Source organism: Symsagittifera roscoffensis, chromosome 2, assembly GCF_963678635.1.
Source record: "Symsagittifera roscoffensis chromosome 2, txSymRosc1.1, whole genome shotgun sequence".
Classification (NCBI taxonomy): domain Eukaryota; kingdom Metazoa; phylum Xenacoelomorpha; order Acoela; family Convolutidae; genus Symsagittifera; species Symsagittifera roscoffensis.
Genome location: NC_087063.1, coordinates 85,808,743 through 85,834,431, shown reverse-complemented (window position 1 = coordinate 85,834,431; position 25,689 = coordinate 85,808,743). Strand labels below are relative to the sequence as shown.

At 34.3% G+C, this 25,689-nt stretch overlaps 1 protein-coding gene across 1 annotated transcript in view; it reads right to left on the bottom strand.

Moving 5' to 3' along the window:
• The window catches only part of LOC134840042 (dehydrogenase/reductase SDR family member 7B-like), a 28,746-nt gene that overhangs the window by 310 nt on the left and 2,747 nt on the right, over positions 1 to 25,689 (bottom strand). The window contains exon 2 of the mRNA XM_063855670.1: positions 4,297 to 4,480. Coding sequence (XP_063711740.1) covers positions 4,297 to 4,480 — 184 coding nt within the window. The remainder of the gene's footprint in view (positions 1 to 4,296; positions 4,481 to 25,689) is intronic.

The following is a 25,689-nucleotide window of genomic DNA, read 5'->3' as shown; positions in this document are numbered from 1 at the left end:
GACGTCGTGAGGCACCTATCGGTTAAAAGGAAGACCCTACAAGTCATGGTATATTTGTATTTTGTTCAAACTGGGAAAACAATTCTCATCGCAATTATTAAGTATTGAAACAACTCAACATCAATGAGCCTATGAACGCATAAGCGATTGTGGATCCACGTCCACCGCTCTCCCCCGGGGTTAAGATCAATTTTCAAATTACAAACCTAATTGAGCTTGAATTTACACACAGAGTCCTAGCGGAGCTTCGCACCACTTGCGAGACAACACACAAAAAAAGCATGGGTCGAATAAAAATGAAAAATGATGAAAAAACTAGGCGAACCAAAACTTTCGTATGTCTCGAGGAATGACACCTAGTGCTCAGCTAAAACTGGAGGTAATTATTTGATATTTTTTGAGTTTGCTATACTAATGTGGGGCGAAATGCGTAATTTTAAAAATCTGCACAAAAGCTTAGTTGTTTCTCAACTAAAATAAGTGAGAAAAGTGAAAATTCCCAAAAACCTAGCTTTGTTCTTTGTAATGAGTAGCGGCTTCTGCAGGAAGTTCGCGCAACCACTTCTTTCGATTGAAATTTTTATCTCAGATTTGTTCTACAAAACGGTCAAAATTCAAAATTTGACTGTCCAAAGTTCTACAAAACGGTCGAAGTTCAAAAACTTGACTGTCCGAAGTATTTTTTTCTTCGTTGTAGTGGCCGGTAAAGTAGAGAGGATTCCCAAAATCGGGTTTCTCGACTGAACGCTAACCTGAGAATCGGCACGGTAATTTTCGAGTCCAGTAAAAAAAAATTTCACTTGTATGATGACTTGAGCGGTCAGGACTTGAGATATATGTAAAAGCGAGGTATTAAGCATTAATTATATATTATTACAGCTATCGTTGTTGCTGGTAGCTGGACTAATCGATTAGTGATTCTTGTATACTTGATCAGTATGAACAATTTGGTGATATTTACAGTGTTATATACTAATCAAACAGCAAAATTTCCATTAGGAACAATCCATAATTAAATAATGATAACTATTTTTCTTGGATAAAGTTTGATATAACAGTTCAATGACATCATTATATTCTAAGATTATGACCCAACTTCTCTTTAAAAAAGGTCGAACAAACCACTGATCAGTTGGTCTAAGACAATGTCGATGAAAATGACATGGCTGCTTCGGTTTTTAGACAATCTTCTCTGTCTCTGGATGTTAGAATAACTGCTAACAACCCTTGAGTGGGTTTCTTTCTTCTTTTTCTTCAGTAGTCGCCTCCTTCGCGACTATCCTGAATTGGCCCAATCTTGGTCGTTAGTGATGATGGCTGTTAGCAGACGTCAGCACCATGCAAAATTCCTCAAAATTGCCAGGATTTAATGAATTAGAATATCCGTATTCTTGTTTTCGTCTTCTTCCGCATGAAATCGTATCGCTCTGCTGGCGATCCCACACTCCTGCTACCACATGATGACTTCAGCGGTCAGAACTTGAGATATATGTAAAAGCGAGGTTTTAAGCATTATTTATATATTATTACAGCTATCGTTGTTGCTGGTAGCTGGACTAATCGGTTAGTGATTGTTGTATACTTGATCAGTATGAACAATTGGGTGATATTTACAGTATTATATAATAATCAACCAGCAAAATTTCCATTAGGAACAATCCATAATTAAATCATGATAACTATTTCTCTTGGATAAGGTTTGATATTTCAGTTCAATGACATCATGATATTCTAAGATCATGACAACTTGTTTATAGGCCAAAACTTTCTTCTCAAAGAAACTGGACATAGTAATCTATAAGGGTAAGCTTCCAACAACCTTTTGGTTCGCTTAAACCTGTGATATCAGATTTTTCAGGAAAGTTATTGACAAATGTCCAAAAAAAACGGTCAACAATTTTAAAAAAGACATTTCCAAAAATCATAGCTTTTTGTGTTACCAAACTTGAGATAAACCGCTTAAGCATAAAAAATTCACGCAACCTGTAATTTCGATTGAACCCAAAAAATATTTCTCGAGAAAAGCAAGAAATTTCAAAAACGATAAAAAATCAAAATTTCGACTTTTCCGAGAGCCATAACTTTTTCTGTCAAATAAATTCGGGCCTAATCGCGAGGACAAAATAATTTCTTACAACCAGTTCTTTGGATTGAACCCAAATTTTCAGATATTAGAGGGTATTTTCTCGGTTAAATTGAAAAAACTTAGACAAAACGCTTAGAACTCAAAAAATTGATTTTCCGAGGGCCAGAAATTTTTGTGTTAAAAATTGTGAGTAGCCCCGCTAAAGCAGGGTAGCTTTGCACTACCCGTTAGTTCCACTGAATCCACAATTTCAGGTTTCTGGCATAATTTTCTTATATCGGGGAGTTTTCAGACCCGTTCTAATCATTGAAACCAAAAAACTAAAAAATAGATTTGGTAGGTTAGTTTTTATGAAATCGAAAAAAATAATAATATCGAAATAAAAATATCGGTCAAAAATCCCCCCACAGACCTTTTCGAAGGCTGCAGAAAAAAGGGGAAGGCAAAAAAGACCGAATGAGTATGCAGGAATATAAAACTGTAGGCGGACTTTTTATGGATAACACTTTTTTAAAAACGGTAGAAGGGTTTTTCAGAAAAAAAAACAATATTTTTGCAAAAAGTTTTAAAATTTTGCAAAGCGCCTCAAAAAATAAAAAACCCATATACTTTCATAATATGTTTTTATCACACAGAGAATCTAGGAAAACATGCCAAGCAAGATATTTGAAATTCGACTTAGCAACTGGACAAAAAAAAACGAAGCTGAAACAAGGCCGACAATCTTTGAGCAGAAACCAGTTGAGTAGAAAAAAATTATTGAAAATAAACTTTAAAAACACTTAAAAGTTTCAAGTCCCCTTGAAACTACTTTGTAGTAACTAGTACCCAGCCAGTAGTTAAAACTCAATTTTCATGAAATTGAGCAAGTCAGCTGAACAGCATGTAAGGTGAAGAGCGTTGAATATGTCAAGCAATGCAACTGATTTTGTAAAACTAATTGTTAACAACAAAAAGTCTTCATTCCGATTTGATAACGCTTGCTTATCGCAACCGTAAAGATGTAAACGAGTGAGTAGTTTTTCGTTTCTCAAGTATACCTATAAAACCCTTCATAGCAAAGAAACATTTATGATTGAAAGCCTCGAAAAACTTTGTCAACCTATATTTAAGTCAGCTAGTTTAAACATTTCAAGCCGCTGAAATGACAGCAAAACGCTTGAATAAACGTATTCATCAGAGAGTATGAAAAGAGTCATGAACACAAGTAAAGCAGAAAACAAAACTGTCTTATTTTTTTTTTGAAAAATCTCAATGGGCTTGACAATCTTTGAATTTCTAGAAAAATTTATGCTGCCATTTTTTGAGAATAGAGGCGAAGCTTCTTTTCGCAAACACTAGCGAGAATACGACAAAGCAGTTCTAGAAATTGCAATAGGAAAAAAATAGAAATAAGCTTCAAATTAGCCAAAAATTCGGCTAGGTCTAGGATTCGATCTGCGACCTACTGCAATCAAGAGATTTTGAGTATGACGCACTAACCACTCAGCCACGCAAGCTTAACTAACGACAACCACTAGTCACGAAAAACCCAGCTAAATATGCTTATAACTTGCCAACGCCACTCAGCAAAAGTGGCACCAAATACAAATACTGTATTTTGCCATTGATAATTTGAAATATAATAAACTGAAGGCATCCACACTACTTTTGCATGAAACAAATCGCAAATCATAAAGCCATATTATGTAGAAAAAATTATGCATTTCAAAAACTGCGAGATCTAACAAATTAGAAATTTTCTGAAACCGAGTTGTTACACAGAAGCGAGGTTGCACTTCGCATACACAAGCAAAAATATGACCGCATTTTAGCTGGTGTACGAAAAAGTTCATTTAAAACAGCCGACCCTGCCCAAGTTTAAACCCTCTTATTTTAGCGAATTTCTTTCACTGCCTCTACGCTACAGATCCATGATACCTTGAAGCCAAAGTGCTTTTTGTAAAATAACTTTTCCTGAACACAAAACAAAAAAATCACCAAGACCTATAAAAGGGAGCTCGCAACGTTCATGAATCTTAATAAAATTTATTTTTCCGAGTGCTTTAAGATGGTTTAGACCAAAATTGCCATTTTTCAAGCGCACTCGCACTGTTCACTCAAAGACCGAGTGCGCTTCAAATGTTATATATTGTGGCTGAAGGCTATTTTAGAAAAAGAAACAGATTTGGTGTACCATGGAAGTTGTAATGAGATAGAATGAAAGGGACCTGATTGCGACAATCCAACACTGCTGCTGTTGTTGGCTCTGCTCAAGCATGGATGGCAGGAGTGCCTTGGTGAGGACAATGTGGGAGAAGAAGTTCAAGGTCATCACTCTCTGGTACACCCCCACACTCGTCTTCTCCACACTGTCTCTGCAACTCATGCCCGCATTGTTGATTAGACCGTGCACTAACATCAACACACCCAAGTCACGCTTACTTACTCGATGCGATCACAACATATAGACATATATTCAGAGAACGCTTTTAGAAATATAATGGTATTGCTCAAGTCTCAGGAAAACTCACTCAAGCCACAGAGAAAGGGTCAGGGTCAGGACCATTGAATAAGCAACCCTGACTTGAACCAAAAACTAGTAGAGCAACAAAACAAAGCCAGAAAAATAACTGCTCTCATTTGAACTCGTTTTTTCTGGATAAACTGCTCAAATCTGTCACCGACAATTACTTTGAAGCTGTCAAAAACATTGTTGATGGGATGCTGCAGATGCAACAAGATGCCATATACTCCAACTTACACAACCACAACACGTTAACGGCTTCAAAAAATGAAAAAATCAACTCAAAAAAAGAAAGAAGGGTGGAAGACAGAGAGACGTGTCTGATCCAGATGGTGAACTTAATTGACAATTATGAGAGACAGTCTAGCAAACAAGGACGAAGCAAAACATCCAATGGGAAGTACTTTTATACTTTTAATTAAAACATTTAGTCTTTTTTTCGTTCGATTTGAGAGCAAGCAAGTTGTGAAACACTTATTCGTTTACCGTTTAGCTCGTTCATTTAGCCGCCAAAGTGCCTTCAATTTGCTTGTTTTGCTCATTATTAAGTTCACTGTCTGGATAGAACCGTCTCCTTGTCATTCACCGAAGTTTGTGTTTGTGTGTCTAGGACCGCACTGCTCCTAGGATAAAAATCAAACGGCCATGGAATTTAACCTGTTTGTGCAAATGAACACGAGGAAGGCGATGAGTTAAGAGGATTTCCTGTTTATGTTACAGTTCATTTCTTTTAACAGTTTAATATTGAGCACGCGCATCTCGTCAATAATTTGATTCATTTAAAATTTCTGTTTGATTTTCAACTACCTATAACCAAGTAACTGAAAAATTTTGAAATGTGGAATTTAAGACCCAGAGGCGAACGCATTGAGACACCACTTGCAAAATTATTGGCTCAAATTATAGCGTAAAAATCAATGCAAGAACAGCAACATGATTCACAAAGACAAAGTTTTCTTTAAAAAAAGCTCTATTGACAAACTCAGACTAGGCGAATAAACCATTTGTGAGGCAGGAACATTTTTTTCGTATTTAAAAATGTATGCATATATGTATGTTTGTATATGAACGTATATGTACGTATGTATATATGTATCTTTGAAAAACAACTTACAAAAAATTTTATTAAGAAAATATAAAAATCACCAAATAGCAGAAAGTTGACAAAAGTTCCTGAACTCAATTAGTTTCATAATTTGGAAACAAATACCTAAGCTTAACGAAAAATCGGTTCTGCGGCAGCTAAAAAAACAGAAAATCTAAAGTCAGACACATTTTTGACGCGCGGAAAATGTTGTTCACAAAAAAACCAGGCCCTGGCCGGATTCAACCATTGACCTTTGTCGGCACGTGATTTAACTTAATGCCACATGCGCGAGTTACCGCTTTTTTTTATTTTGTATGAACCAATGGTAAAATGATTCAAGTGATTCTGTTAAACTAGTTGTTAAGACGAAGAAAAACCTATATTGCAATTCGATAACGCCTACTAAGCGCAAGCGTAATGTTAAACTCCGAATTTGTAGCTCTTTTTTGTAAAACACGGAATCATTTTCGACTGTGCATCATCTTACTTCAACCAACCTTTGCTCCTATAAAACACACGTGTGCAATATGTTTATATGCCTTATTGGAACAATTCTTAAATTAAAACCAAACATTATTTAAATTATTTAAATAAAGCATTACTAAACAATGCACAGTTAAAAACGCACAGCTCTATAACGCAACTTCATGGTTTATTGAATCAGAATGAAAGATTTTGATTTAGTTGTTAATGTTTATCACAATATGCCAGTAGTAGATGTTGAGGCTGATCAGGGGGGGGGGGGGGTGCATGGAAGACCTCATGTATTAAGATACAATATAGATTTCCGGTCTTCCATGCTATGTATTACGATTGGGGATTGGGTATAGAGTTTACAAGGTATTAAGATAGGGAATACCAATCGTAAGGTTTTAAGGTTTGTGTGATGGTAAGAAAAACGTGGTTTTTGAGAGGAAATGTCTAGTTTTTCCGCAAAAAAGTTGGCGCGTGTTAACTAATTTGTAAATATCAAAGGTTAATTACGTGTAGGTTGTGTAATGAAGGACATTTAATTAGTTTTTTGAAACCTGGTAAGTCAATGGTAAGAGTGTTTGTGTAAAAACTTAGAATTTTTATCGAAAAAATTGAAAAACTTCAGAACACGATTAAAAAGCTATATTTCGACCTAATTTATTAGATAATCTTACTTTCTATCTAATTGAAACAATTCTGAAACCTCCTTCTGAATTTACACCTTCACCAATAAAAGCATTGGAAAGAGCGCGAAAATTGAAGCAGAAAAGATTCAAGTTTACTGCAAATTGTCGAATTACCAGCAATAAATAAACAACAACCTTTGATCTTTTTGGTCAGTTTGGGTCAGTTTTATCGGAAAAACCTCAGTCATAAGACTTCATGAAACTAAAAGAGCTCTAAATGGATGAAATCATTTCGATCTGGCAAAGTAGTTTCTTTAAAAGTAAAAAAGCACTTGTTTTCTTCAGGTGTCTGTTACTTTATTTCCTAATGCAAATTGGCTACGTTTCAGTAAACGTCGCTTTTAGTACAAGATAAAGCCTTATTTTGACCACAAAATCAGCATTTCATCTCACGTTTCAGTTTTTACTGTTTCCTTTGCAGTGAATCCTTTTTAGCCAGCGTAAAAGAGCACGGAGTGCTACCGGCTATTAGAATTCGAGTTTTTTTTTGGTGAGTTTTTGTCAGTAATGATTAGTGCAGGGATCGAGCGTAACACTAACATAAAAATGAGCGGTATTGAATTTTCTTAGCGTATATTTGTGTTTTCAAATGTTAATAATATTTCCACTTCAAATAAATATAATTTTGAGTTGACCAGCCAGAGACCTAATCCGCAAGTGGTTATATAAAATTTGCTAACTTATACTATTTTACAGTCTCTTACCTTGCGAATCGGAGGTCAGATGTAATTTAAACCCGCAATCAACTGATCTGATTGCTTAGCACCATCTCCTCCGATGAATTACAATGGTCCAGATTGCAAGATTTGTTAATGAAATTCAAATTTGTTGGTGCAGCTTGTAACTTAAAATGGACGTAAGATAAAGGTTGCGTAATCAAGTTGCCTGATTTTTATAGGCAGCGTAATTCAAAATGTTTTGTTTGTGTTTTAAAAGTGCAAATTGTCGCTTGTATCGAACCTGTTACTCATTCCATACTGGAAGCAAAACGACTGGATATATAAATTTATTGCGAGGGAAATTAAAGTGAAAATTTTGGATAGATTTTCGATATCAAGCTCTTCGCCACTTGAGCTAGAGGGTACGCGGTTGCCTTTGCACGCTAATGTCGGGTTTGAGTCGCAGTCAGATCTTACTTGTTAGCGTGTATGAAACTGATTTTTTTCCCCGAAAAAAATGAATTATTGGCATCTCGTTTTTCTGCTTAAGTTTGTGAGCTTAGTTTGCGAAGCATGGTTTTTATTTCATAAAAAGAGCTGTAGCGAGCGTAATGTTATAGTGCGAGTATTCTTAGTAGTAGATCTTGGAGGTTAAGGGGGGGGTGCCTGCAGACCCCCATGTTCTAAGATAGGCAATAGAGCATCCGGTCTCCAGGCTATATATTAACATTGGGTATAGAGTCAGCGATGTATTAAGCTTGTGAATAGAATTGTTAAGGTTTCATGGTTTGTGTTATGATAAGAGAATGGTAAGAACAATGGTGATTTTTTTTGGTTTTTGTGTAGAAATCTCAGGTTTTTTGGAAGAAATTTGGGCGCGCGTTATCTAAATGGTAAATATCAATGGTTAATTACGTGTGGATTGTAGAATGAAGGTGTTTTCTTATGTTTTTTGGGTCATATTAAGTCAATGGTAGGCGTTGTTGCACAAAACTTGACATTTTTTAAAATCAAAAGCTAGATTTTTTCTACAAAACATCAAAAAACACACTATATGATCTAATTTGATCAAAGACTTGTTTTATATTATATTCTTATGCTCGACCTAGCAGAAATCTGCTGAAACTTTGAAAAAAAATCAAATTTTTGAGAAAAAAAATTATATTACAAAGAAAGTATATTAATCACTGCATCGTATAGTAAATTTACTGCCAAATTTTACACTTAAAGTAAAAAACTACACAATTACATCAAATTAATTATAAAATTCGAAACATGAACATCATGAATACTATTCAAGTCTGTCTGGTAGAATTCAGAAAGAAGAAATGCTGAATAAATTGCGTAAAATCTACACAAATTATCAGTTTTTTTTAGTTTTCTGGAAACCATTCGCCAATACTTTTTTGTTAGAAAGCAATAAGTTGTTCTTTAACGACCCAAAAAATCAGCAAAGTAGTAAGTTTTGCCTAATTGTGCTATCATGATCCAATGTTCCCCTCTATCATTGCTTGATGCTGAGTTAACAATTGCAAAAGAGTATTTTGTTAGTCGAGGTACTTTATCAGAAGGTTAAGATCCCATGTACTTGAACCTGAGTTCAGGAATTCTTTCAAAAATTGCAGAAGTGAAAAATTATCCATCTTTGCAATTGTTAGCTAATTTACATCTAAAGCAAAGAAATATTTAAGTTGATATTGTAATTTAGGGTGAAAAAACTTAATGAAAATAACAATAACAATGAGACAATAACAATGAAGAGACAATAACAATGAAAAGTCCCAAAAAAGTTAACACTTTTATAGGAACCTGAAAACTCAAAAAAACTAAACATTTTCAGCGACCGTTCCGAATTTGTCATTTCGAACATTTGATAGTCTTTCTCCCAAGACTATCACTTCCGTTACTTGCTCCAAGGGAAACTGGAAAAACAATTCATATCTCAAGCTTTCTCCACTAAGTTCTTGATAATGCAACTGCTCAGCTGCATCCTGTAGTGAAGTCAAGTCAAAAACTAGAATATAGTGATTTTGAAAATCTTCCATAGGAAGAGCTGGGAAATCTTCGTTAAACTGCATTGCTTTCATTGTTGCAACATTAGGTCGACAAGGAGAAGTTGTATCTAATGAAACACTTGCTCTTCCACCCCCACCAACTCTAAGCTCTCTTAAATGAAATTGCTGAAAGCTGAAAAGGTTTTCATGAAAAGATCGTGCAACAGCTGAATTTGTATTCATTGCAACAGCTATTCTTCTTATTGGAGCGTTATTGAAAATATTTCTTGTATGAATTGGTTTTGACGAGATGAAATGATAAAAGTTCTTGCTATAGTTTCTATGTAATTGTAATGAGCAGATTCTCTTTCCAGATTCCATTGCAAGTATTGATGATTAGGTTCAGCAACTAAAACTCTTCTAGTAAACAGTGAACAATCAAAAAGCTTCAGACTGACATTTGGGTTATCAGATAGCATGCAAAAATTAGGTCTAGCTCGAATAAGTTTAATTCGAACTTTGGTATTTGGTGGCAAAAATTTTTCGCAAGTAAACAAATCAATGGCGAGCCTCCCATAGAGTGAAAAAGTTATCCCTGTTCCTAAAGAATTTGCTCTATCAGTGAATGGATGCATATCAAATGCATCAGGATATTCTTCAAAACTGTATCCATGACAAGCAAGTATTCCTTTATTACTCACTGATGACGAAGTGAATTCGTTCGATATTTGTGCCTTATGAGGATATAAACCATTGGCGTTGTAAACCATTGTATTGTTAATAAACTTCACAGTTGGAGAACAGAGAATGTAGTAGATTGTTTACATAAGTTAAGTAAGTTTGTGGTTCCTCATCTGAATCTTCCTCCGATTTTGCTTTATGTTCTGCTTTTTACTTTTTGAAAGCATCAAACAATCTTCCTTTGAATAATTGAAGCTTTAAACTAAGATGGGTATCACGCATAACCAAGTAGAGATTACGATTCGTTTCAAATTCAAACTCAATACTACTTTCATCCAGAGAAGTGCTGGGAAATACTTCTTGTGTGTAAGATGACATAATTGTTTCCAAAACTGGGACTTTATCAAAAATCTCCAATGAAAAACTTGTAAAAGCCCCGTACCGAAAATGACTTTGGTTTACACTCATTTTATATTGTCAAATTTATATTGTCATTTTAAATTGTCTTTGCGAGAGCGACTATTTTTCTATCTACTTTGTCGAGAAATGGATCTGGTTCCACCAGTTCTACGTTAGTATTTCTTTTTTCCACCTCCCGATTGTTTCCGAACTGTTTTTGTTCCCACATCTTGCAACTGTTTTGAGTTTTTTACGTCCACTAACAACTTCCCCAATCTTTGGAGCAATTTCAAACAAATCTGCCCCAGTTCTTTTCGCAGCTGGGACTATCTATTTTTTAATAAAGGGAAATGCAGTTCTCCTAAGAGTTTGTGCAAGAGCTCCTTAACCTCTTCCACGTTGTTTTGGATCTCCTCGAAAAATAGGGAAATCAGCTGAATTTTGAGCAACCATTTCGTATGAAGTTTCAATCAAAAATGATTATTCGAAATCTTGCGGAACAAGAGAACAACTCGAGTAATTCCTACGGACACAAAAGGAATTTTTTCACCGGTACTATCTCTTAATTCTATCTTGATACTATGGAAAGAACTTTTCAATAGTTTTTTAAACTGTAAAATTGTAAAAGACTGATGATTCATGTACTGTTCTGTAGAAATTATATCTCCACTTTTTACTTTGGAGATGAATGGAATACAACGCAATAATGGAGTTTTTGTATCACCGACTATGTTATATTCTACAATAACACTATATATCATCAAAGAGTGTATTGTTATAATGTCGTAAGAATACTGAGGATTATGTGGTCCTTTTCCTTTCATTATAACACCTGTTTGGTTTTGTTCTAAATCACAACTAAAAATGTAATTCAAGTCAGAACTTCGAATAATAAACACTGATGGATTCTCAGGTAAATGAACGGCAACCTTTTGAGTAATTTTATCTACTGATACATAAATTCCGTTATATTCAAATGTTTGGGCACCTACACATTCTCGAATTTTGTTGTTCATGGCTACAACTATATCAACAACACTTGGATACAATCCTGGTTCAATATGCATCGGCACAATCTTTCTTTCCTCCTCAGAACTTTGTCTACCATCTACAACGTAAATTTTCCCTCAGTAACATTTTGAATCAAAGAGGGATATGATATTTCTGAAATGGTAACCTCCCATTCTCCTTTCAGCTGTATTTGTTCGGGTAGAAAGTTTGTAAAAGAACTAAGACTTTTACTCGGATAACAATTAAAAGAAGCGTTGGAAACTAACTCAATAGTAAAAGAATCCATGACAACTGATTGATAGAAATTTAGTTTAAAAAATGATTTACCTTTAATCTGAACATTTTCTCAGCTCTTTTTCATAAAAATTCCCCAGAATTTTTTTCTTTGACGAGATCTTTGATGATGTATGTAGGAGGCTTTTTAGTAGATATTGCCGAAATTTCAAACATTTCGTCTGTAAATTGTGGTTTGTATCCTTTTCGGAACGGAATATCACTCTTTGAATTTCAGTTTCTTATACCCTTTTAGAGGTTTATTGTACAGAATTGAGAGGAAATCAGTATTCTTGACATCTCTAGGTGATTTGCGGCAACTTGTGAATGAATTTTTCACCATGATCTTCTATGTAGCGGTAAATAATGTGTTTTAATGATTGAATGGCTCTCTGCAAATGCAGCTTTTGTTTCACTCATTGTCGAGTAGTCTTCAATGTTTTTTTCCTTGCAATTTTTTGAAAGTTCCCCCATATTCTGTTCCTTTATCAACTGAAAGCTTTTCAGGAGTCTTTTTTCGTGAAATCGATTTTTTGAAAGCTTGCAATGTGGCTTTGGCATATTTAGTTTTCATTGTTTTAACTCTGACAAATCGCGAAAAAATATCAACAGCAACCAACAAACATTTGACTCCCTTGTTTTGACTCGCTAGTTTGTCCACAAATGCCAAATCCATCCACCAAATTTCATTCATACATTATGAAAAAGCTTGAAGCCTTCGGAAACGTCTGATTGGGGGACCAAATTTTGTTTACGATGTCTTGGTTTGTAAAAATTGTTCTACTTTCTTTTTGACAACCCGCTTGCTTTACTCAAGTTTCGCACAGAACCGCACGCAGCTGTACCCCTAGAATACAATCTGTTCAGACCTACCTTTTCAGATTTCGAAAGGGATCCAAGTTCCTCTGTCTTTCGCTTTGGCATTCTTGTTGATCACAAGTTTACGTGGAATTTGAGTTGCTTCCAAAATGGTAAAGTAAATATCGAGAAAGTTGGTATTTTTTCGCTCTAGTGCACACACAAAGTCTACAATTGATTCTTTTGTGTCTCGATTATCTAATATGATATTTTCTGACTGATTTAGTCTAAATCTAGGAGAATTCAAAATTAAATCAATAAGACGCTTATTGTTACTCGTTTTCAACTTTGCCTTTACAGCACTGTAAGAAGAATCAATATCTTTTAGTACAACCTCCTTTTTTTCTTGCTTTTAATCCAATTTTGGTTTCTTTAGGAAGTGTACTCTGTGATTAATAAACTGAGTAGGGAATTGGAATAAACTAATCCATACTATGTCATTCGTTAAATGACAAAAGGAGTGATAACAGATATTAATTGTAAGCCTTTTGACGAGCTTAAAATAGTTCTCCTTTTATGCAGCGAAGTTCCTCTTCGTTTGAGTTTTGATATTTCTCTTCGATATTTTACTACGTCTACTTTTCGGAGATCCTCAAGCTCGCCTCGTAGCAAGTTTACTAGACATTCGCCGAGGAATTGAATGAAACTTTTTGGACCAGTGAGGATGAATTGTTTTTGAAGTTTTTGGGAAAATGTTTGAAATATAGGGAGTATAGAGATGTGTTGTATGCTCATCGTCCAAAATTTTGTTTCTGTTCCTGCTGGTAGATAAAATTTTGATAGAAATGAACAACTGTTTGTGCAATATCTTAGCGAATCAACTGTTTTTGGAGTTAAATCAATGCGTAAATGACCATAAGGAGTAGATGTTGCATCTTGATACACTCTTTCGATTGTGATCCTAGAACTAGTTGTTGGTTTAATGTATTGATTTGTAAAATATCTCTCGGTGACTTGAACAAGACTATATATGTATTTTGTAACTCAACATCTCTTCCCAATTTGCTTTGATGAATTAAGTTATGCTTAATATATATTGTATTCAGTCCCCTGTGTCTTCCAGCAGTAGCAACTTTTACAAACTGCTTAGAATTTGAAATTTCTTCAAAAGAGTCATCAAATATTAACAGGTATTTTGTTCCATTATTGGGAATGTTTTCAATCAGTTCAAAGTCAACTCCTTGGATAAATTTAAGGTTTTTTTGCATTTGTCCATAGAGAGGTTGAGAATGTTGTTAGAAAAAAAAATTGTCAAATTTTGGTTAAAATGTACCAATTTTTAACCAATCAAAAATAAGATGCAATTTTACAGATCCACTCGGTCCAACTAGCGAAAAAAAAACCCGGTAAATTTGTTCATAGCTTTGTAGAAGGTAAAATATACCCGACCGTACTTGATAAAATTGCTACCCAAACTGTTGTTTCTTCAAATGTAGTGGATAACATTATTCGAACGATTGCACATGCTAGTATTAAAACTATGATAAAAAATTGGCACATAAAAACTAAAAGAGATCTATTACACGTACGTCCAAAAAACTTCCATGATTTTCGTTCATGACTCTCCCCATCAAAAAAAAATCCTAAATTTAATAGCTTGTCACACTCATCTCCCATCTCAACTTTGGAATGAAAAAATTGATAATGATTATTATTTAAATTTCAAAAACACGATAATACATAATTAATTAGACTATTTACAATTTACAAAACATCGAGTCCAAATTCCGTATGCAAATGCTTTTCTTTCTGCACAGTGTAGAGTATTTTTGAATGACGAAATGGATAGTTGCTACAACTCCAATCATATTCTTCATCTTTGAAAATCAAATTCTGAACTTTTGGGCATGCGTAGTCAACCAAGTTTGTAACTTTTGTTACCAAAACTTCTGACAGAATTTTACATTTTTCATAACTGTTTGCAAAAAAATCAGTTTCTGGAGCTTTCATTTTTTTTCAATAATTTTTCAAGCTCAGTATATTTTTCATGGCCACTGTTCCAATTGATTCCATGAAGATGCTTCGTACACAAAGCAGACTGAGATGTAGCTTTGAACTTTTTGGGAGGAAGAAAGGAATATCCTACAGTTTGTCCATTTTTATAAACTCCTAACTCTTTCACTATTTTGTTTTCAATACACTCAGTATCCCAAACAACTATATTATTTTAACATTTTTCGCTGCAGTTTTCGGTTAAAACGATTAACAATCGAATAAGGCATATACTGATGAAGCAAAAATTTTAAGACATAAACAGAAGAACAATCCAGTCACGTGACCAAGAAAACAAGAACTTGGAAATCTAGGTAAAACATAACAATAACCAGGTCCCTTATAAGTAGTAGACTTCACAGATCCAGTTGCATCATGTAAATTTATATGAAGTCTGAAAATTTTTGAATTTGCAAAAAAAACTAATCCATACAGGAATTTCCGTATCCAATTAGACCCCCAATAGAAAGTTTTTGGTCCATTTCTTTCAAATTTATGTTTGGTTCCAAAACAATACAGGTACAAAAAGTAATTTTATCTTTTTGTATTTGATGAAAAACATGCTTAATCAAATCAAAATTTCTGATAATTTCATTCAATTTCTGAACGTTCGTTTTCTACAGTGCTTTCGTCAATAATGATACTAGTTTTTTTGAATATTTCTACATAAGACAAAACCGAGGGGATAAAATCAACCAGTTTATCATAGTCTTCTTTGTCCAACTGAAATTTCTGATTGTTTTTCCAAGTGTTTCCTTTTCTACAATACTCTATAAGATCTATTGATTTAATATCTGAACGATAACTTAGAAAAACTTTTCGTCTTCCATTATGCAAAGTCCACTCAAATTGAGAAATTTGAGATTCTGTATCCAAATCTTGCAATTTTGGTAAATTTTGAGATTCTAAAACTGTTAGTGAAAATTTTTGGGAGTTTTCTTGTAAGACGATATGAAAAAATCCCAATTTATTTTGAAGCTTTAAAACGAGATTTCTGGAAAAACCACTGTTCCAACTCATACTGCTCAGCTCAGAGAAAATTTTAAAAAATGATTCAAGAAGATGAATATTTGAATTATAATAACATCGATAACCAAAATTATTGAACATTACAGTTCTCAACAAACATAAAATCTCTTAAGACTTGTGCGAGTTCATTGAATTCGTTCAAAGTATAGTTAACATGGGCAACTTGCTTCAAAGACTTCGTTCTCCTTTGCAGTGAAGAGTCGAATCTGAATGTAGGGTGGTTTGTTCACACTGTACTTCTTGATTGTGACACACACCCTTCTCTTGTATATTGCTACGTCAGACACCGCATGACAGTTCGCAAGTTCCTGCTCCATGGTTGAGTCATTGTCAGAATAGGGTCCCAATACAGGAACGAGTCCAAGGTTTTCAGCATCGTGAATAACAGTATTCCGTATTGCTGATGTGCTTTCCCCTTCTTTTGCACCAAGATAAACTTGCTGGGTTTTTTCGGTTTGTCCCGATTCATTTTTCTTAAGCAATTGGAAGCAAGGTTCAAAGTAAATTTTTCCGTTGAAGGGTTTTTGGGGCCAAGAAAATCTCCCAATTCTTTTTTGGTTCTTAGCAAATTCAAAATAGTTGGGAAGGATATCTTTTCGTGAATTCATTTTTGATTTGAGACTCAGAGCCAACTGATCAGTAGTAGATATTTCAAAATAATGATATTTGTACATATATAGAAATTAGGAAATGTAGATGACTCACTGTACATTCCAAATAAGATATTATTACCTTATATGGATTAATGAGTAGGTGATGATCCAAATATGGACATTGCGTAGGTGATGGATCTACTATATAAGCAATTCAAAGTAGATAAAAATCATTTTCAACATGTTATCGGTGATGGCATCTGCTATGTGTCAAGCATATCCCACTTTTTATTCGGACTACAATGCAATCTCTTTTTATCTCTGTCTCAGAAAACTTTTATGAAAATTTATTGTCACCCACGACAACTGTGTATCTAACCATTCATCATTCTGCCCATTGCAAAATTGGAAATTTCACTTAGTTCTAATCGGATCATCGCTCGATCAAATTTTGCAAAGATTAGATAAACATCATTTCACTTATCAAATTGTTGACTGTATTAATACTTTATACAAATACAGATTTTATTCCAATATTATTTCATCAAGAGTTGAAGTTTTCAATCAATTGAATCGTGCAATCGAACACAACTTGAAATGTAGAACACTTGCGTCAGAAGCTTGCGTCCACTCAAATTCTTGGATCAGCTTTTTTGGAAAGGATTCGAAAAGTTCAAACTTCAAAGTATGAGACTGATTTGTTGAAAACTGTTGATTGTGTCATGGATGGTTATGGTACTGTAAATAGTGAGCGTGTCAATTTTTCTATTAATAAATGAATATTTGATGCAAATTTTGATTTGATTTTTTCAAAAAGGCTGCAAAAATTTATTTAAACTTATTTACAAGATGCAAAAATTGTTTTGTTTGTTTTAACAAGTGTGCAAAATTTTTCATTAAATTTTTGTGTTAGATGCAAGTTTTTTCGTGGTTTATTAGAAAACAAATGCAAAAATCTAACTTCTTTTTTCCTATGCATATGCGAAAAACGCAAAAAATTATTGTAAAAAACTTCTTAAATACTTGCTGAAAATTTTTCATTATTGATGACTTTGAGTACTGTTCCCTATCTTAATACCTTATTTTTCTGATGTTTTTGATCGACAGACATGCTAAAAATGAATTTTTTAAAGATCAAAATCAGAACAAAGAAATTCATAAATTTAAGATTTCAACAGTGCAAGAACATCTTATAATTTTTTTTGGAATGCGAAAATATTTAAAGAATTTCTTCTTAATTTGCGAGATTTTCATTGATTTTTTTAACAAGTGTGTCAGAAACATTATAAAACTTTTTGCATGGCGCAAAAATTATTGTAAAGTTTTTAACATGTTTGCAAAAATCGTTATTATTTTTTAACATGTGTGTAAAAAAATGTGAAGTTTTTTACAAGATGTTAAAATTGGTTTAATTTTTTGCCATCTTTACAACAAAACTTTGTAAAAAAATTTACCAATTGCATAATTATTTTGATTTTTAATGAAATTTTTCAACAATTTTAAAAAAACCGTACCTTTGCAATTGTTTCACAAATTATTCTATGATCTTATTTCTGTGTTGCTATCTCTTTAAAAAAAAATTAGTAGATTCAAAGAAATTAAATTACAAAACACAAGACAACAACCAATTTATTTACAAATCAAAGAGCAGTCGAGCAGCTGGGTTCTCAAAACTTTGCAAGTTCTCAAGAGAGCGCAAAGCTGGTCTTGCCTCCATCACTGATTGTTCGCTGACTGGAGTTCTTGGTTCAGAGAACCCCTCATCCTCTTCGATGGTAATTGGATTGTTCACACATCCGTCTTCCCAAGGAACGAGGAAATCGTCGAATGTTTGAGCCACATATCTAGAGTCAGGAGTTTCGGGGTAGTTCATTCCCACATGCTCAGCCAATTCCTACAACATTTGCATTTCTCCAAGTTGGTTCTCTGTCATGGGTACTTGCGTTATATGCTGTTCGTTGAAATCCCTGCGCATCACCTCCACCATGTGCCAGACTTGAATTGATATGTCCATTCGTGCCAGAAAAACTCCACAAACTGTTTCTCGCATTTGGATTTGTACTAAATCAGCCGAAAATTCTACCGAGAACATAAGATTGTTGTTTTGCACTGAGAAGATCATTTTGAGCAATAATTTGCGAGGGAACTTGAATAAATAACGATTCAGATAAAAAACAAGATTTAAAGTTACGAGAGAAGTAGTTGACGGTGGTTAACTTGAAATTAAAATATTTATAGCTGAGAGAAGAAGTAGTTGACGTTAGTTAAATTGAAAAAAATTTTTAGTTGAGAGAGGGGTACCTTCAATTCGAATGTGTGGGTTTAACCAATCAGAATGGATTTTCCTTAATTGGATTGTAGTCGTGTCCAATCAGATTTCAGTTTCCTTTTGTGGAAATCTTATAGAAAAATCGTATCCAATCGGAAACAAAGCTCCATTTTGGGCATTGTCGTTTCCAATCACAAAAAAAAAATCATTTTTGTTCTAGTTGTCGTATCCAATCAGACAAACTTTACTTTTTAAGGACTTAAATCTTCCAAATAAGTAAAAATATAAACAAAAGCAATTGATAAAATAAATGACCAAAAGTTGTAAAAGAAACATTGCCGATATAAGTAACAGAAGAAGGAAAATTAATAGAAGTAGCATCTCTGCAAGTCTTCTCATCAAATTGATTGAATTTTTTGTATATAATCGATGAAAAATTACTAATTTTTGAGTAAATAGTCAAGTTCTTTGATTTTGATGTAGATTTGAGAGGATAACTCAAAGTTGATGAAATTTTCAAAGCAAATCTCTGGACATCTGATTCCAAACCTGATCATGCAAGATTTTGAACTTAGAAAATCTTTAAAGAAATTGAGGAATAAAGAACTTTGCTGGGGAGTTTTGACAAATTTGAGTTGGGTAGGGAATAAAAAGTCATTGAAATAATATCGTACGACTTTTTTATTAACTTCAAGTTTTTTAAAATAAATAAAATTTCTTTTCTAGTCAGGTGTAACTCAGCAGTAAGTTTATAGCTTTGATACGCAATATGTGGATTAAAAGTGAACTCTTTGATTTCGTAAGTTTCCCTAAAGAGATCTTTACTTAGTCGGAGAACTCTATTTTGTACAACATAAACGTCCAACAAATTGTGAAAAAAGTAAGAATCTGCATCTATTTCATCAATAAGGAAATTACACAGAATACTTTCTTTTTTCTTGTAGAGTACCTCGAGGAAGTTCAAATGTTTTTTAATTGACATTTTTCAAAAATGATTATTTTGGATCCAAACTTATGTCTAGAAACTGCTTAGTTCTGATTGGTTGAAATTTTTCTGGAAAAATCTAGAACTTTCGAAGGAATGATTTCATTACCATTAAAAAAATTTGCGTGGGTGGTGACGTCACTTCCGTTTATAGAATGATGCCAATATCATTAAAGGGAAATTGTGCGTAGGCAGTGACGTCACTTCTATTCAAAGAATGACGTCATTACCATAAAAAGATAATTGCGTAGGCGATGACATTTTTAGTACAAATACGCCTATTTTATTGGGAAAAATCATTCATTTTCTTGCCAATCAGAAACAGGTTTTTCAACTTTACTTCAAATTTTACATTTCGTTACTTCACGAAAAGAAAAAAGTAAGTATTTGCATTCAACTGGTACTTAAATTTTTTAACTTTGAAACATTTCTTAAGTCCCAAAGTTTATTTTAGATAATGCCTGCTCTTAGCCGAAATGAGAAGGTCAAGTGTGAAGATTGTGGAATTATGTACAATCGCCAAAACGCAGCTCGACATCGAAAGAGATATGAAAAACAAAAGGAACATAAGTGTCCAAACTGTCATTACTATACAAAGAGCAAAGAGGAGATGGGTTATCATGTTGCGAAAAAGCATGCTCAACCAAGTTCAAAGAAGTCGACACTTTGTCCTCCTTGCGAACAAGAGTTCCCTAGTTACTACTCTCTCCAACAACATCGGAGAAAGGAACATGGAATTAAGCAACGGAAATCCAGTGATACAGTGGCTGACTTGAACAAGATTGTGGAGGAAGAATGGGAAGATGGTGAAAAATTGAAGGCGGAACTTAGTGCTTGTCAACATTTTCTGGTGGATACGGAGATGGAAAATGGGACACATAAGGTAGTTAACTTCCAACTGTGCAAGTTAGGTACTAAAATAATCAACGAGAAACTTGAAGATGTCTTCAACAAGCTCGATTCTGCCGCTAAAATCAACATTGCTCTGGGTTTTGTTCTTCGAAACATTGAGACTGGTGAATATCGATATTTCTACGCCCATGAAAACAATCCTTTTTTGAAAAATCTCATTTGTTTTGTACTAAAGCAGACTTGATAACAATCCAAGGAAAAGTAGAAAATTTTGATATTGTGGAGCAATGTATCCAAGAACACCCGAACACAAAATGGAGATTCAAGTTGATTACTAACGTTACAATTTTTGCTGCTTTGCTGAAAAACATCCCAATGGGATGTCCGGACTCTGTCTTACCCGAACCTCTACTGAAAAACCATTCTGTTAACTGTATTTTATCTAAAAAAGACAAGGAACATTACAAAGATCATTTGTGTCTTTTCCGCGCATTAGCAATGTACATGAACGGACACAAGGATCTCAACTCTCACACTTCCAGATATTTTTACAGAAATTATATCAAAATCAGGTTATGATCCTAAAAACTTTCGTGGGGTTTCTGTAGAAGACTTACCTGCTGTCAAAAAAATTGTGCAAAGAAACATGTTTATATACGATTTCGATATCCAAGAAGGAGAATATGTTGGAGAACTAGCTCGACGAAATATCGGACATTTGATAAAACAATTAAATTACTGAGATTTAACAATCACATCATTCATGCAAATGATATAGACAGTTTCTTCAAGTGCTTTCGATGTCCTAGCTGTGACACCTTTTTCCACAAATCAGACCACTTCAATCAGCATCTCCTGAGATGCAAGGACCGAGTGAGACATATTCATCCAAAGAACGTGTATGAGCTTCGAGAAACTTTGTTTGAAAATCTAGAAGGATTCAATCTTCCAGTTTTTGAAGATAACAAATTTTTCAATAACATAGCAATTTTCGATTTTGAGTCGATTTGTGTTCCTACAGAGGAATTAAAAGAAACACAGACTACAACCTGGATTGGAAAACCTGTTCCAATTTCAGTCTCTGTATCATCGAATCTGATTGCTGAACCTATCTTTTTGTACAACAAGGATCCACAGAACTTAATTGATTTTGTGAGCAACCTCGAACTGTTGGCTGAAAAAAGTAAGCTGGAGATGAGAACAAAAATTCAAGATTTTGAAGTAGCTATCAATGAAAGAATGAAAAAAATCTTTGATCAGCTAACCGAGCGAAGTAAAAACTATTCAAGCAGCAAATTTGAGTACGAAGACGAATGCATTGAATATTCATGAGAAGCAGATATGTCAACACAATTCCTACGAATTCAGAAAAATCAGCTCATCGATTTGAAACAGCATCTGGAGAGATATGTAAATACTTTGCCTGTTTTTAGATTTAATAGTGGTAAATATGATTTGAATTTGATCAAGTCCTACCTAATCCCCTATTTGATTCGCGATAAAGAACAAGAAACATCCCTCATCAAAAAGCAAATGATTTTACATCTTTCAAGTTTGGAGAAACACAATTTCTCGACATAATGAAATTCCTGGGAGGGGCAACTACTCTGGACTCCTTTCTCAAAGCCTATGAAGCTATCGAAACGAAAGGATTCTTTCCCTATGAGTGGTTTGATAACCCAGACAAACTTGATTTTCCCGAATTGCCACTGTATGAAGCCTTTTTCAGTAAGCTTAGAAACAACAACCCTCTGGACAAAGCCTTCATTGGTTATGAGAAGCTGAGAAAGAGTGGGCTTGTCGAAGAACAAGCACTGAAAAAGCTTCAAATCAAGACTGTTCCTCCATCTGGTTTGCATAATTACAATTACTTACAAGAGACGTGGAATAAAAACGGAATGACAGTGTTCAAAGACTCTTTGAAGTGGTACAACAAGGATGTAGTTCCAACCCTGGAAAAAATGCAAAAAACGATTCAGTTTTATCATAAGATAGATTTGTTGAAACTTGGATGTACTCTTCCGAATCTAGCAAATATATGTCTGCACAAATCTACAAACTACAAGTTTTATCCATTTTGCTAAGTGATAAAGATTTGTGTGAAAAAATACGAGAAGACATGACTGGTGGACCTTCCATTGTTTTCACTCGAAAAGCTGTAGTTGATGAAACATTCATCAGAAACTATTCAAATGTTTGTAAATCGATCGTTGGAATTGATGCAAGCCAGCTTTACCCTTTCTGAATGTGTCAAGATATGCCAACAGGACTGTGCACGAGATGGGAGTATGACACTGATATGCCAAAACTCAAGGCCAGACATAATCGAACTCGTAACTTTGAGAATATGGTTATGTCTTTTTACCACGAAACAAGACCAAAATGTAAAATTGAGAGCTTTTTTACATCTGGAAAACAGAAAAAAAATCGACTGTTTTAATGTGGACGGTTACTGTGATCACTGTAAGACAGTGTTCGAAGCAATGGGAGGTTACTACCACTCTTGTTCTTGTCAAAAAGCTAGTCCTTCTCTTCTTGTCAAAAAGAAGAGAGAGATGGATGATATGAGACGATGTGATCGTTAAGGATAAGAGAAAGCAATAGGCCAACATGAAACGAGGAACTGGCTTGCGGGCTAATAATCTATAGGCCAAGCCAGTTATAACAATCGCGATTGGTATTAGAAAATACAGGGACATTATGTCGGCCATTTCCAGAAGCCTCTGAAAATCCAAATATCTTCACTTCCTTCGACAATACACTCATGTTACTCTTTCGATTAGTTCTCAACAAAATACGAGTCTTTTAATAGTTCTCAAGTATTTAGGTATCACCTACAACTCAAAAAACCATTTGCGAAAAACAACGATTAAACAAGACTTTACAGAGGCGGAGCAGAGTTTCGCATCACTTGCGATACAAAGCAAGCGCTGCATTGCAAATTAGCTGAAGGAACAATATAATTACTAACTATTAGGAAAAAATGAACATTCAATTTCAGAAAAAACAGCCGAGAATCTTAAACACCTGCATAAAAGAGCAGCACTCAGCGGCCACTAACCAGACAACACAGAGGACGCCCATTCCGACAAAAACAAAACAACGCCATAAGAATAGTAAAAAAAAATTGAAAAACTTTAAGCTTCTACTCCACAAACAACCTGAATTTCGTTTCAAAATGACATTCCATTTTAGCGTTTCAAGCGATAGAAAATACTAAACCAGACGAAGCTATTTTAATTGAAAAAAAATATGAAAATAAAAAATAAAAACCTGAGTTGTGACCAGAGTAGATTTACAAAACAATGGGTAAATTGACAAAAACCAGAGTAAATTTACAAGAAAACAGGAAGAACAATTATCATCGAACATATTAGCTGTTTTTTTTAATCAGAGAAAAATCCATACTTAGCAATATCAGCCGACAAGAAATAAGCAGACAAACGAAAAACCGACAATTCAATCTTTCCTGGGAAGAAACTCTATTTCACACACACATACTGAAAAAAAAAACAGAGTCCGGTCGAGAGCTTCGGGTGCAACACTCAAAAACTTTGGTTGTAAGAGCAACCTCTTTATCAGTGATCTGGCATCTATGCCGACAAAATTTGAGCAGACACCAGTTGAACGAAAAAGAATTTATCATTTTAAAAAAAAATCTTTCAAGTCTCCCTTGAAACTAGAATTAACAGCTCTTGCGATTGGAATGACACTTGCTTACAGAACGAGCCAAACCCACAAAGTGGCAACTTAGCCGACAAAACTTGAGCAGACAAACGAAATCCGAAAATTCAATTTTTAACGAAAAAAAATTGTTCATTTGGATACATTCTGAAAAAACAAGGTCCGGCAGAGACTCGAACTCCTGACCTTAGGTCGTGAAAGTGATAGCGTTACACCTAGACCAAGTGCAAACGAAGCTGAGAGGTTTTAAAAGAAGAAAATAAGTGGAAAAGAAATAGTTTTCCGGAAAAAGAATAATTCCCGATTAGTAGACTTGCTCTCGCAAAGGTACTTATAATATCAAAATTAGTACAAAAATCGTCACAACAACAATTTTGAATTGCTAATGCTAGGCAGCAAAAACGCCAACAAACAAAAACAGATTATTTCAAAATTCCGGATTTGAATCTCCCATCTGTAAATTAGGAGTCTCGCGTCATCGCATCGGCGCCAGAGACGGTTAAAGTAGACTAAGACTAGCCACCAATGAAGAAGAAACAGATTCTGACAAACTACTTATGTCTGGAACGATTCTCAGAGACCCCAAATGAACACTATTATTTGCTATTTAAGTTTATGAAAAAGTGGATTCATAATTGTACACTACACTCCATTTGTGTATGAATCAAGCAATACAGATTTCCTCAAACAAGTTTTTCACTTGAAAAAAGTCTGTATTCCGATTTCATCAATCTAGCACATACTATGAAAAAGCCGTAAGGGTGCCTCCAAAGGTTTCACCAATATTTGCGACTTCGGTTAAAACAAAACAATACTCGTACTCCAGCTCTACGTTTGCTGAAGCGCTCATGTGGAAACAAAATACGCATTGATAAATTAAACCAAGCCTTATCAGCTTTTTCTGTACAAAAACTGTAAGCAATGAATTGAAAGTCGGCTTGAAACCCTTTCTTGTCTTTTTTTTGAAAAAATAAGAACGAACATAAATTTCGATAATAAATTTTGCAATAACAAATCAGAGACAGTCAATATCATACATCTGGCCATAGTAAGCATACATAGTTAATAGTAAAGACAAGAGAGAAAAAAGCTGAGAAAGAGTGGGCTTGTCGAAGAACAAGCACTGAAAAAGCTTCAAATCAAGACTGTTCCTCCATCTGGTTTGGATAATTACAATTACTTACAAGAGACTTGGAATAAAAACGGAATGACAGTGTTCAAAGACTTTTTGAAGTGGTACAACAACAAGGATGTAGTTCCAACCCTGGAAGCAATGCAAAAAATGATGCAGTTTTATCATAACAAGGGGATAGACATGTTAAAACTTGGATGTACTCTTCCGAATCTAGCAAATATATGTCTGCACAAATCTACAAACTACAAATTTTATCCATTTTGCTATGTGATAAAGATTTGTGTGAAAAAATACGAAAAGACATGACTGGTGGACCTTCCTTGTTTTCACTCGAAAAGCTGTAGTTGATGAAACATTCATCAGAAACTCATCAAATGTTTGTAAATCGATCGCTGGAATTGATGCAAGCCAGCTTTACCCTTTCTGAATGTGTCAA